Source organism: Aulonocara sp. 'chitande type north' Nkhata Bay, linkage group LG23 (assembly GCF_057382095.1).
Source record: "Aulonocara sp. 'chitande type north' Nkhata Bay isolate Kocher_YH1m ecotype deep benthic linkage group LG23, A_spYH_male_GT1.1, whole genome shotgun sequence".
Classification (NCBI taxonomy): domain Eukaryota; kingdom Metazoa; phylum Chordata; class Actinopteri; order Cichliformes; family Cichlidae; genus Aulonocara; species Aulonocara sp. 'chitande type north' Nkhata Bay.
Genome location: NC_141365.1, coordinates 35,316,577 through 35,331,438, shown reverse-complemented (window position 1 = coordinate 35,331,438; position 14,862 = coordinate 35,316,577). Strand labels below are relative to the sequence as shown.

The window sequence follows — 14,862 nt, the reverse complement described above, 5'->3', positions numbered from 1 at the left end:
GGAACGCCCCAGGCATTAACCCGGCTCCTAAACTCAAAATTCCACATGATGTCCTCAAACAAAGACAGTCCACTGCACCCCACTTTATATTCCACAGAAACCAAATGATCCACATCCAGCGTGCCTCCAGCACTATTTATTTAAGTGTATGTATAATTTGTACTCCTGATTATAGGACATCTGAAATATATTTAAACCTATGCATCCAATTCTTAAGTCAATAAAGATGTTTGCTGTCCAATCATTCTACCACTAAAAAGGACTGCTCAAAGAAATCACGAAAGCCCAAAATGACCATGAAATTCATACTAATGAGGAGTGGATGTAAATTTCTGACCACAGTTTTACATACGTATACACACACATACCAAATACAGGGGTTAGCTTTCATGAGTGACTAAATCTGACAGACAGATTAATGCCCATTACTTGAAATAATTAATGTTTTAGCCAAGCATTGCTACCAGTGATAGCATGGAGAAACCTGCTCAGTAATATAAAAATAATGTGAGGCAATCGTGGTGCAGACTATTTCATGCCAATCAGACGGTGTAATCTGTGACTTTTTTCAGTTTCAAGTAAAGAAATGGGAAAGAAAATTGATACTTTGTTACTATTTTACATGGTAACAAAGTATCTCAGGATTGATTCTGTTATGTGAAGACAAAGAAAAAACATCCCTTGAATTAGGAGACTTTTTATGCTTTTTTAATGCAAGATCACTTGAGCAATAAGCTCCTTTGAAGCAAACTATAAACAAATGTGGGGTGGCTCAAGACATTGGTTTATTGTGGATATTAGCAGTGTTAGCATCAACTCTGTTCACTATCAGCTTTACAAATGTGCTAAAATAACTGACTTTGTTTTATTTATCAGCTAGGATCATGTATTGTGACCATGCATACTCATTTTTTACTTTTTTTGAAATATCGTGTCAAGAAGAACCCAAAAAACTGTTTTTTAGGTGTGCCCATTCTGAGTCCATGGGTAAATGGTCTTAGCTCCTCTGACCTGTGCCTTAAGTTCATGACTTCAGTTTCTAGTTTCAAGTCTTATTAATCAAAACGTGTAGTTTATAAAATGAAACTCTTCTTTAGTGTCCAGATGGATGATAAAGATGTTTTGGCTTCATAACAGGCTGCTAGTATACGAGAGTACAGTATCTCTCTGTTTACAGTCACTCCTGATGTTTGGTTCCAAAAAGCTAAGATGACGACAGTGAAAACGGGAAACAGAAAACCTTTAGGCGACGTCATTGTAGGTACGTTCATCACTTATACACAGTCTCTGGTGTTCGCTCATCAGGCTCACGTTGCACTGGCTTCTAAAAATATGGTTGCATCCAGTTTCAATAAAACCAAGATGATGATAACCAAAATGCCAACGTTGAGGCTTTACAGTCCAATAACCAAGGGTCTATCATTAACACACAGCTTATGGTTAATTGACTCATTTTTCTCTTCAAAGTCTTTGTTCTGCACTTCTCTGCTGTCACTAAAACTCCACATGCACATCCAAAAGCCTGATGAACGTATAGGTACTGAAGTCTTTCCAGATATTCTAAGAATAAAACAGTCATCGATGTGTGCAGGTCCTGACAAATGTGGATTGCTATACTGCTCCATTATTCAGTGGCCTGTCACATGTAACAACAGCGCAAGAAAAGTCTGAGAAATCACAACATGCCAAAGTAATTGTAGTCCAACATATGGCGTTTCTGAACTATCCTCAGGTTCTTCACCACACTTATCAGCTCTTCCTGGTCTTGACAGGAGTCAAAGAACCCACCCACCAAAGAGTAGGGCCAGTGAACCCTTGAATAAAACAACTGTTTGCTGTGTAGTAAATGGATATAAAATTACTAATACTCTCAATATTTCTCATTCAAGCCTCTGTGACAAATCTTCCTCTGATTGTGCCTCGAGTAGCCCCTGTGTGAATACTTTGCCTTGTCCAGGATTATCCCAATGTGACAGCTTTCCAGCCAGAATTCCTCCACTTTATCATTTAAACGACAGCGGGAGACATTTATCTCCTCAGCTTATCGTCTCAGCCACGCGTACATGACACTTGTCTATTGCTGTCAGGTTAAGATTCCACTGGTGATTCAGTTCAGCGTCTTGCTCTTCTTTATGTAAAACCCTCTTGTCTCTTATCTGAGTTAGTGGGGAAGGCACTTGATCCCTCATGAATGAAGCAAAAGGGCGTTAAGTATCACAACGTGATCAATACAAAGGTCTGTTGGCAAGTGGCACTCGAGGGGAGTGCCAAGAATGCACAGGAGTGTAATCAGAGCCATACTGCAGTTAAACTTGCTTGTATTAGTCTGCTGGTGGAAGGACGCGCCACAAGCTTCAATGGTGGAAGGCGCTAAAAGAACATTTGGCTTGAATACTGAACAAAACACCTGAACTCTTCAAATAAAAGTGCCTCATGGGTTACTATTAGGCCATTTATATTAGTGCTGATTCTCCTGAACGATAGCCGTCGCCACTCAGACAGAACCTCTGCATCAGCACTGAAGAAGCAGTCAAAACCAGATGGGAAGAAATAAGAAAGTGTCATCTCTTCAAACTGTTGAAACCTCTCCCTCCAAAGTGTGGCTTGCACCAGCAGATATGATGTCGCTTTTGGCGTTCGGTGCTGTTAGCTAGAGCAAGATCAATGAGTCTAACGGCCCGTTATCGCAGTTCATTTCAAATATAACGTGTTACCGGTGACTGTTATTTTGGCTGCTGCACGTGTATTTGTAAAAGTTTCCCTCTGTCAATCATAGAAACATGATTTACTCAGATTTCTAGCAGGCAGGTTCCAGCAAAATATGTTTATAGTGCTGTGAAAAAGTATATAAAGTACTTCCTCCCTGATTTCAATTCAATTCAATTTTATTTATATAGCGCCAAATCACAACAAAAGTCGCCTCAAGGCGATTTCTTAGATTTTTGCATAATTGTTTCACTAAAAATTAAAATTCGAGAAAAATTATCCGAGTAAATGCAAAATGCAGTTTTTAAATGATGAAAAAGCTATCCAAACCTATGTGCCACCTAAACCTCATAAATGGCTGTGCCAGGACAAAAGTCCAGATAAATTAGGATTTTATCAGGATCAAAGCTGTGAGTGCAGTGCCAAAAATCCGGCAGTGTCCTCTAGCGCTTCCTGGACACCTACTATGTGAGGTTTATCAGGCATAAAATCTTCAGTGTCCTACAGAAGAGCTGGAGGGGGTAGCTGGAGAGAAAGAGGTCTGGGCATATCTGATTAGACTGCTGCTCCTGTGACCCAGATAAGTGGCAGAAATTGGATAGATGGAAGCTATCATGACATTGAACTGACTCAGTGATAACAGTAACATTTAAAACCCACATTACTGGTCATACTAAGGCCTCCAGTCACACAGACCAGTCAGAGACTACATAGAAAAATGATTGGTCGGCGAAGATGCTGTCATTAAATGAAATTGTTGAAAGAAGGTGTTACATCGAAAACCTCCTTGTGGTTGTTTTGGTTGCTATCAGATTGCCGCAATTGCCTGTATTTTGTATGGAAGACTCCAACTTCAACTTGTCTCCACACTTGCCAACTACTCGCTAAGACACGCGCTAACACTGTGAAGAATTTGATGCAAACCAGAAGCAGAGAATATGTTTCAAAATGTTTAACTTGAATCTTGAAGAGCAGTCTCTGCACCCTTATTCAAGTTTCACAACTACTTAACGAGTTTTTGCAGACAAATCTGTGTCTTCCATGCAAACTATAAGCGATTGCAGCAACCTGCTAGCAACTACGCAAACCCAAAGAGGTTTCTGGTGATGTTTGTTTTCCAAAACTTCCAACCAGCTGGGGAATATAGATTTTTCCCTAGCGACCAGTGGTTGCCAGGGTTTTACTGACCAGTCTCTACACCTGCATGACTGAGCCATAAGTAATACTAGTACTAATACGAATGCAAACTTTTTGTTGGCCCAGCCAAAAAAACCCAGATGCCATATACAGGGTTATTTTGGTATGTCAAGTTCAATATTTAAAACTGTTCGGCTGCCTCCTTCAGTTTTTACTTTAGGAATAACCTTTTGTGCACCAAATATATTAAATAAAATCCTTAGACGACCGCTTTACTGGCTGCTGACAAATACAGGAGAAGTGTAGATAAAAGAGGAAACGTTAGAAGGCGGCTTGGAAACTGGTGGCACCTTATTAAATCATATTGGCAATACGCTGGTAAATCCTAAACCTTTAATTTGTATTGAACGGAGGGATATGAATGGATTTAAAAAGCTTTTCTTTCACCTTTTACTCCACAGCAAAGGAGCCTGGTCCACAGAGGCGGCGAAGGTTGCTGCTTTACTATTTTTGAGAGGCAAAAGGAAGATCAATACAAGAGTAATTGGCTGAAATAAACCCTTAACAAATCTCAGCATTATTAATAAAATATTTTTTTCTTATGTCTTTGGAAGAAATCCATTACTGAAATTGACTTGAATGCTTCAGCAGTAATGCACGCACAGCACAGAGGAGGGGAAAAGGCAGCATGTGATGGAGTTAGTGTGGAGCCAGCACGACGGCCTTTGTTACTCGTTTTGGAAAATTTGGGGAGAATCATGCTGGGATTGTTTCTCCAGCATTCCCTTTGGAGCAGAAAATAGTCAGTTTCAAATATATTTGCACCACTGGACATACTGTATGTGGTTTAGGTCTGGGTAGCACAACCAAGAGGCAGGACACAGGACGTCCAGTCACTAGTGGTGAAGCACAGATATTACTTTTTACCAGTTTTTACTAGCAGTTAGCTTGTTAAAGTGTTGTAATGCTAAGAGAAGAATTGAAAATGCAGCAAAGGTTAATAAAGGTGCATATCAAGCATCATGTAGCTTTCATTATAGCCTGTTTTTTCCTGTTCGTTAAAAGCTCGTTAAAACTGCCTTTTATGTTGTTTCTACACTAATTAACTGCACCTGTTTTAATCGCAACTACTTTTTTTCTTCTTAAACTTTGACCAGAACAGCTGGTTACACTGATAACGCTGCAGATTAAATGATTAAAAACGATTATCTGCAGCTCAAACCTGAGCAGATCTTGAACATGGAATCAGGTAAATTTCACTAGAACATGAGGATATAAAAGAAAACATTAAGTGGACATCACACCTTTATGTGTACTTTTTTGGCTTTTTAGCTATTTTTTTGTTGCAAGAATTGAAATGGAGGATATTACACCACACGTCTGACTTTCACTTAGAGTAAGAGGAGCTGCCGTCTCCTCACATTTAATGCAGCACAAGAAAAAGAAGCATTTTTTAAAAGCTTTGTCTTATAGAAATATAAGACAAAGTGTTATAAGAGTATTTATCAGCCAACAAGTACTGCGCAGGGGAGGAACGCAGCTGAAAATCATGATGTGGGTTATTAAGCTACTAACTAAACTACCCAAACTGTTGTGCACGCAAAAAACAAAAACATAACAAAAACATAACGTGGTGCTTTGCCTGTTATTTGTACTTTTGTTTGTGGCAGGAAAATATTTATATTTTCTGCTGCAATTTAGTTAGCCAGTCACAGCCTGTCACCGTCACAACACGACAATGTGTTGTATTTGAAAATTCAAGTTGAATTCACTTATGTCCACGACAGATCCAGGGAAAATCCTGTCCCAGTATGAAAAGGCTCATGAAATAATAGAAGCTGGCAAAAAAATGTTTGAAAAAGAGTTATAATTAAACTCTTAGCTACAACTCTTCCACAGTTCACACAGAGCTGTGCAATATCACAAGTCAACTGTCAAGTAACTTGCTTTTTTAATACTTGAAACTTATGGATTTACTGCAAAACATCGAGAAATGTCTGTCAGAATACAGGTATTAATTAAGTCAGTGTTAGAATAATGTCTTATGATCTTGTTCAGAATCACCAAAACAAATGAACCAGCTGCTCACAGGCAGCTGTGGGTCAGATAGTAACTCGCTTGGGTTCTTCTTCTTTGGGGTTGTGTGTGTTAGGGTCACCATAGTGGATCATCTGCCTCCACCCTGCCCTCACATCTCCTTCAGTCACACCAACTTTCTGCATGCCCTCCTTCCCTGCATCCATGCATATCAGGCCGCTCTCTTCTTTTACCCTTCATCTTCAGTCCCTTTGTTTGGTGTCCCTATTCTCACCTTTACACTCCTTCCATTACTTTTATAGCTGCCTCCGAACATGCCTTCCTGTACTCCAGCAGCAGTTTGGACTGGCACCGTGTTGGAACACAGCACAGGTGGGAGTCATTGTTAAACTTGGCAAGATCCTGTTGTTCAGCAACAACAGTGATTGTCTTCTTCCTCTGTTTGGCCACCACTACTATGTCCAATTGGTTAGGCATCACCAGTTTGACCTTCTGACTCTGGAAGTCCCACAGGACCACCCTAGGGGGCACAGATCTTCCTGTATCCTATGCCCGCTACTTGGCTATGATGCTCCATGTACTGTGTGCCCTGCCTGCCAGCGTCTTGCACCCTTCTGTAATGTGCTGAATTATTTCCGGAGCATCTCTGCACAAACTGCACCTTGGGTCTTGCCGTAGTGTAGTATATCTTGTGCTTGGAGCTTTTTCCTGCACTGCCATGATCTGTGCATCTGTGCAGTCCAGCTTTGTCCAGCCATTTTCAATATCTGGATGAATCCTGCACTCCACCTGAGCTCTGAGAATTATCCAGATAACTGATGCCCCAACCTCCAATGAAATCCCCTTCAGTTTCTAAGAGAAGAATTTGCCCTCATATCAGAACAAGCCAAATCTCCTTCTGCTCCATCCCATGGACCTGAATTGCCATGGTGTTTCACCCAGTGAAACCACTTGACCCCTTACTGGCAGCCCTCTTGGTAGATTCCCTTTGCCATCACGGGTTCATAAGCAAACAGTTAGTACATCAACTGCTGAATTTCCACCACTGTTTTTTTTTTTTTGCCGTTGTGCTATCACACCAATTTGTTTCTGGCCCTTAGAGAACCTAAAATAAAAGACAAGGTGTGCAGCACAGAGTGGCAGAAAACACAAAACGACTGAATCTCACTGTGAGTTAAACACTGACTTGCATTTAAGCTCAGAGTAATTCTTTGGCACAGATGGACAATATAGGCAGGTGCAACGTTTCCTGTAATGGCACAACCTTGAGAGGAACAAGAATTATTGTGAAAACACACACAAATTCTCTGGTTCCCTTATGAGCTCAGTCTATGATCAAATATGCACAATCAAACAGACAGGCGGCGGTACCTTGGAGTAAAGATATATTCGGTCTGTGTACCGGCTGGCGCAGAACTGCAGGCCTGGGTAGAAGGGATGGGCGTTGTTGGCGTCCTCGCCACCATTGCCCCCATCATCATCATTAGCATCAGCCGCAGAAGACAAACACGGCAGAGCTCCGCAGTCTGCAGGGAGAGAGGAATAGGCTGACTAATATCTCACTGAGCATATATTATTGACTCATTATTGGTTTTCACTGCTTTATTGGTACTCTGTTTGCTCCTCTGGTGATGCAATGAGTAGAAGAGACATTAAACTCCCGCAGCTTTTAAGATTTATTATACTGAGCACAATATTGGGAAGATGTGGCATTTGTAGCAGATCATTCAAATATGTATGCATATACACTAGATGCATGGAAAAACACCCATATATTGATGCTTATTGCTTTCAAACACTTGATTAAGAATCTGAAATGAAAATGTTGAAGCAATTATCTCTGACATTTTCATATAAATGGGAGTCAAAGTCAACATTCTTGCTATCAGCAGTTGATATAAGAGCAAACAAACGTGGCGGTTTAAACACTCTGCTTTACTCTAAAAGTAGACCCAACAGATTATTGAAAGAACAGAGGAATTTTGCATCACTAGAAATAAGACTGCCTAGGACAAAAGATTAAGTAATAAAGTGCTTGAAATAAGTCACACCTTTTGTGTATAACTTATTAAAATAAATGAAAATTAACTCGCTTAACAAAGTAATAGCCCACGTTTATTGTTTTGTTTTTTGTGAAACAGGTGGTGGCAGATAACAGTTGATAACAGTTTCAGAATCAGCTGTAAAAGCTATTCAAAGAGCAAATCGCAGAATTTCTTTGTCCTGCTGGTGTAAATTCTGCTTCTAAATGGGAAAACATGAAGGCATTTTAGGGTGGATATACATAATTTGTCACAGTCTAGCAGTTTTGTTGTTCTCAGTCCTTAGTTTAGTTTTTTTTAAATCTGATTTTAGACTTTTTAGATTCATTTGTTTTTTGTTTCAATTCCATTTCTAGTTTTGATTCAGGTCTGGATTTGATTTTCTGTATATTTCTCTGAGTAATCTTGTAGTATTTCTAGATGTTTTGGAACACTAGTTTCTATGTAGATTCATGGGTTATAATTAATCATAAGTTTAATGCTAAGTTAACCATATTTTGTCAAATCTCTGTGGTAGATTTTTTTTATCTGCCATGTTACTTCCTGCTTTATTTTGATAGTCCTACTTCCTCTTTATCTAGTTTTCTGATTCTATTTAGCTGTGTCTTGTTTTTCCTTTTTTGTATATACAGTCCTTGTCAGAGTGTTTATATACATCTCTCATGCATTTCCTCGTCGTTCCATGCGTCAGTATTTTTCCAGCTTTATTTCTCCTGTCGGACTTTGTTTTTCCTTTTGGACTTTCTAACAGCCAGCCTTTGACATATAAACACATTTCATTTATGCTAGTTTAGTTTTTTTTACTGTGCAATTAGTTATCACAGCGAATTAATTATTTACATGTCTAATAAACCAGGCAAAATGAATAGCATGTTACACAGTTTGTGTCTTTCCCTGCTGTTATCCTCATATACAGTCTTCCTGTTAGTGCTGTGCTGCATGGGGACGCTCCACTCACTCAGAGTTAACAGTATACATGTGCAGCTATCCCACCGACACAGAGGAGAAAAACGGTTGGCTTAATTTAGGAAGAACAATCTTAGCTATGGATTAAGACAACAACAAATCTGTAAATGAATTATGTACAAGCACTGCATCAGAACTTCTTTTTTCCCTTACAAAAAAAACCAGACCACTGGGAAGCATAATGTTTGGTTTATTAAAAAGAAGAAGCGGGTAAAGCTTGAAAAACTCTTGGAGATGAATCTCAGGGTCAGGGCGCCGTCTCACTGCAGAGTCTTCAGGCTGAATCCTCCTGTGGTTCCTGAGCGGAGAGAGATAGCAGAGAGAAAAAGACAGTAAATGTTAGACATGCCTGTGTAAGCTTAGCCAGGTAAATGCATTAGGAGATGATTTTTTTTATTACCCTGTAATACAGTATTAGTATGCCAACACACATATTTATTTAGCCTCTATGTAATATTTTCTTAGAGCCGCTGTCATATTTTAAACTTACCTTGTGTCTTCAGTCTCATTTGGTTCCTCGACGTTCTGTTGGCAGAGCAGAAATACAATACAGGTAACTGTCAACAAGACCACGAAGCCTAAAAACAGTGTTTACAAGACGTCTCAAATAAAAGTATTTTATTTATAACTATATATCACAAAAACCGCTACTTGTTTCCACGACTGTTGTGCAGTTATCGTTTTATCAGCTGACCAGACAAACACATGCCATCATATTACAGATGCAGTACTGGCTAATATTAAATTTGGTCAACTCAGCAAAAAGCTATGGTTAAAAAATAATTTGCATTTAAAAGTAACTTGGAGCAACTAATTATGTGTTGCTAGCTTAATCTGGTGTCAATTAGCATGTCTAACATCTACATCTATAATCCACTATAATGTTTGTATTAGCTAGTTATATAGTCTTTTTTTAACATCTTACCTTTTAAAATGCTGATATAGCTCTATTGTGCAGATAGCATACGTTACTAACTTAAGAGAACTATTGCAAGTGTTTGTGATTTGCCATTGGAATAGATCTGGAATTGAATTGGACCCGGTGTAGATGACAAGATTCCAATGTCCCAGTCTACATTATCATGAAGTCTGGGTCCAGTCATGTAGACAGACTATTACTAGAGTAATGGGGTCTTGCCTAAGGGCGTGACATGGCTGATCAACCAATTAAATTTGCCTCCTGATGTGCATGACTTTTCCATCTTTAGGCTGTAGGGATAATAATGTGTTGATGTGCTATAAGTGACTTTTTGCATCATAACTGAATCACAACCATTCAAACAATGGGCACAGTTAAAAATTCAAAAACAAACAAAGATTAATAAATGAAATCTTTTTTTAAAATATGATAATCTAAAAGTTTTGAAATATTTCTTTTTTAAAAAGGACAAGAAAGTAGATTAGCCTGGTGTTTGCATGGCGTCCTAAATATCTGTAACCCATACTGACACATACTTTTCTATTAAAAAGGTCAAATTAAAAAAAAATGAGCATGAAACTAACTGCTAGCATGCTAGTCATCTACAAGTTACAACCTGTCCTACATGCAGCACCTGTTAGCTTGGCTGGTGAAACAGAGTTCATAAAAGAGGTTATTTAATACACGCGATTGTACCAATGAGTCCAAGTACATATAAAAAAAAAAAGATTAGAACTGGTGAAATATAAACATTTGGAAGCCAAATCTACCGGATGTAGCTATCAACTGAAATAGCAGCAGCAAGTTTATATTTTAAAATAAAGTTAAAATTAAGCAATGTTTTTATTTAAACAAATGTACAAACGTAAAGGATAAAGTGTAAATGTCACATACCGTGTAAAAGATGGACGCAGCTACTGTGACGTCACCCATTGTTTCCAAATTCCTGTTTGAAGCTTTGAGATGAGCATTTCTGTGGTCGCCATTGTGGCTGCAAAAAACTGGGTGTGACGAGAAGGAGTGAGTTTGACTGTGGATCCACATGCTTGTTGGTTAATGACAACTCATTAGCCAATAAACGTGCAGTTTCATACCGATATGGCCCAAAACGAGTGACTGAGCCAATGAACAGAAGAGTTGTTTCCAGAAGTGAAGACAGAAATCTGTTTTCCCGTAAACCTCTATAGGCCCATTTTTGCAACCACAGCTATCATCATCGGGTGACTTTCAGTTTTAAAGCAATTCAACTTTCTGACCAACTAATTTTAATCACTATAGAAAACTATTCCTTCAGTATAACGCTGTTCAGCAACACAGAAAGCCAACTTCTTTGACAGAAAATGCCCAATTTATTTTTCACAAGTTCACTCTAGAATTTGCTGAACAACAGGATTGAAACGCAGCTAGAGAGCAGAAAAAAAGAGTGATAAAATCATGGTCACACAAGGAGAGAAACAGAGAAAGAAGAGAGGGAGCGGGTCATTAATGTCAGCTATGTAGCTTGCTCATCCTGCCAGCATCTAGCACGAAAAGGTCAGGTGGTGGAAATGAGACCGCCACTGTTCGACCACGCTTCATTTAGACAATGACCTATAACACTCTGATAATACTTGCCTTAAATCACTTCGCGTGGCCAGTTGTCTGCCTTGTCGGTGTGTGTGTTAGTGAGATTGCGCGTGCGTGCGTGTCCATCTGGCTTGCTAATGGGGGAAAAATACTGACACAGGCTGTCTGCGACAAGAGAGTTTCCATTGAACAAGTGCTGTCCTGCACCTGCACTGGATCTCTAGTGGGTATGGGAGAAAGACATCTCTCCAGTGTTTTGGTTGGGAAACGAAAGAGAACTCCAAGTGTGAAGACTGCTGTTGCCAAGCCACTGTCAATCCCCGTTTTTGAGAATTAAATGTATTTATCTCTCAAAATCTCTCAAAAGACGTGTATATTTAATAAAAAAGTGAATCAATCGTAGATGAAACAGACTTTTCTAGCATTTTAATGCAGTTGTTTAAAACAAACAAACAAACAAACAGATTTTCTACCGACTGAGTGCTGCTGGTGGCGTAATATGATTCAGATCAGTGTTTAGTTCCCTTTGCTAGCTTGTTTCTTTCTTTCTGGCTATGGTGGAAAACTCCTACTCTTCTTAGCACATTTTCACTACCAGCTGCTGATCAATAGAAAACCATGACATCATTAGTGTGAGTGTACAATGCTGACAATATGCAAACTCACTCATAGCAGAGTGATTATTGGTCACAGAGTACATTATGCCTGTGAGGTCAAACAATATATCATATTTTTCACTCTACCTAGCACACCTTCATATGGGACTGCACAGGTAAGGTATTTAAGCAGAGACACTCTGGAATAGCTGATCGGTCAAAACCAATGAACAGCTGATCAGGCTAAAATATCTGCATCTGATCACAGATGTTCACCTACTCGTATAATTATACGTCTTTATGATGCAGAACACAACAACTGATTGGTCCATTTGGCAGCAATATGCTGTTTGAACATCATATTTATTCCAGCAAAGGTTCTGCGAGGCTTTAATTCCCTCTCTGATACTAATGCTAATGGCAGCACAGCAGCCACCAATCTGCTAGTGTAGCATTTGCTACACTATGGCTACACTACTGGGTTTATATTAGACAGATGCTTAAGTTTCTATTCTATCTCTATATCCTTAATCACGTCATAAACCGTTCTTTTAACATGCTCTTTGTATTCAAAGTATTTCAATCGCTTCTACTTTGCAGTATTTCTTTAAGCAGTTTTTATTTTCCACAGAAACTGTTTCTATTTACTGACTGTTTTACGGTCCATCGCTGCTTTGAATAATATCAGCGATGTAATTTGATGCCAAATCCCTTTGTATCGATGTGAGATCATCCAAGTAAGACATTTTCTCTCCTTGACCTATCCTGTACAAAGTCCATATCTTTCACTTTTATGTTTGCCGTCCTCATAGGTGCAATTTTCCCAGGTCTGCCACAGTATGTTCTGCTCTCAGACCAGCCTCAGCTGGAATGGGCCACTCTGAAAATACCAAGATAACCAGACGAAGGCATTTCACAGAGCTACAAACCTGGAACCAAAACATTTTTAGGACACTAGCTTTTCGCTAAATCCCATCCATCCTTTTGTCCTGCTGCATCTGTAATGAAACCTTGCAGCTCTGCAGTGTGCAGCCCATATTTGTTGTAAGCAGTTTTTTTCCCCCCCTTCCCCTGTTTGCAGTGGTAGAACGCGCCAGCTGCATTAAGTGGGCCATTTATACGATGGGGGCAATTCATCTTACAAAGCCGTCTTATTAGACTGTCACTTACACAGTATGAACAGTGCCTTCAAAACACCCCAAGGGATTTATCTGTTATTTTACTGAGAGAGAAAGAAAACAACGCCTAATTGGACTGAGTCATCTTATCTTCTGCAGAATTGAAACAAAAGATTAAAAAAAAAAAGGAAAAAAAAGAAATCCTAACTGTGCTTCTCAAGCATGAAGACGTTTGGTGCCGCTGCTACATTTGCACTAATATCCAAAAGAGACAGGTATCCATGCTTAAATGTTTGGGCCATGCAGATCGACTGAGCGACAGACAGTAAGGAGAGAGTGGGAGACGGGGAGGTGGAGGAGGAGTGATTGCCTGTCTGTGCTGTGAGGAAAGTAATCTCAGAGCAATCAAGAGGTAGGAGCGGCCGACAGCTCTGCGGTTTGCCTTCTAAAACCACAGGCAGGTTGAGGAAAATCATTAGGCGCCGCTCCTGACCCCATAGGTCACTTTTATTGGACAAACACAGTGCTTTGTAATACCCACGCTGCTGGAGACAGACTGGCAACAGCATGTAACTAAGAATCTGACTAAACAACAACAGGACAGATAAATGCCTTGAATAGTTTTTCTTTTCTAAAACAAATTACGTCATGCATACTAGCCAGTACACTCGTGCAGTTTTTGAAGGCAGTCTGATTTGTAGATTTAAGCTGTCAATATCGTCTGTCTCAGCGCAGGCTGCCTCCCTCGTGTTGAAACAAGAGCCGTGTGAGAGCGGTACTATCTGCCATAGGACTACTGGAACTACCTATAACAAATCAAGTGAAGACATTAACGTAGTAACATGCGCCAGGTCACTGGGTCTAAACTCTAGGGTCAGAGTTAGGTGTAGGGCTTGGTTACCATCCGATCCCTCTTGTAGAATTGTTGCCTGTTTAAAACACCCAAATGTATTGTTTTAATAGAAAAGTTTCAAAATGTGAGACTTTATCTTCAAGACCCTGAAAATTTGTCTATGTAGTACGTGGCTAGAACAAAATCACAGGTTACAAGTGAGATGGTGGATTCAGAGGTCTATTTCATCATAGGTGGTAACCCTAACCCTGCAGGAACCGAACTTTACTTCTGAAGAAAGCCCAAACACGTGTGAGTCAGAATGACTCTTTTCTTTATTCTATGATTAAAGTGACTTAGGAGCACAACTAAAAACTACTAAAATGGCACAGATTTACTATAGTGTTGGGGTTGTCGGTGATGCCAGCTTTAAGGTCAGAGGGTGTGGAGCCTTAAAATCAACTAAAGAGGGTGTTTGTAAGTCATTTGGTTTTAATTGGCTAACACCAACTAGTAAGACTTGATGCATGCTCAATCATCCAGGTAAGGAAATCCTGAAGAAGCTGATTTTGTTCGTCTGGATGTAGAGTTTTCAGTGGGAGAAACATTTCGTCAATTATAATCAGTACATTTGCATAATGACAACTGATCAACACTGACCAATGAAGAAACTGACCTCACAGCCCATTGTTCCTTCAGTGGGCTGGTTTCAGTCATTGTGCAAATGTACGGTTTATAAGATTGGGGAAACCTGCAGTCAGCTGAGACTGAAGAAGTCACTTGACGAAACGTTTCTCCCACTGAAAACTCTACATCCACGTGAACAGAATCAACCTTTTCGGGACTAACTAGTACAGTACTGATCAGTCCCATTTTAACACTTCTATGATCAAGATTGGGCTTTTTTTCGTCTTTTTTTTCTTAAAACCATGAAAAAACATGG

At 39.6% G+C, this 14,862-nt stretch overlaps 1 protein-coding gene across 4 annotated transcripts in view; it reads right to left on the bottom strand.

Moving 5' to 3' along the window:
- Positions 1-14,862, bottom strand: part of zranb3 (zinc finger, RAN-binding domain containing 3) — a 124,962-nt gene that overhangs the window by 41,619 nt on the left and 68,481 nt on the right. For all 4 annotated transcript variants that reach the window (XM_086281697.1, XM_086281694.1, XM_086281695.1 and 1 more), the window contains exon 15: positions 7,252-7,406. In XM_086281697.1, the coding sequence (XP_086137823.1) occupies positions 7,252-7,406 (155 nt within the window). The remainder of the gene's footprint in view (positions 1-7,251; positions 7,407-14,862) is intronic.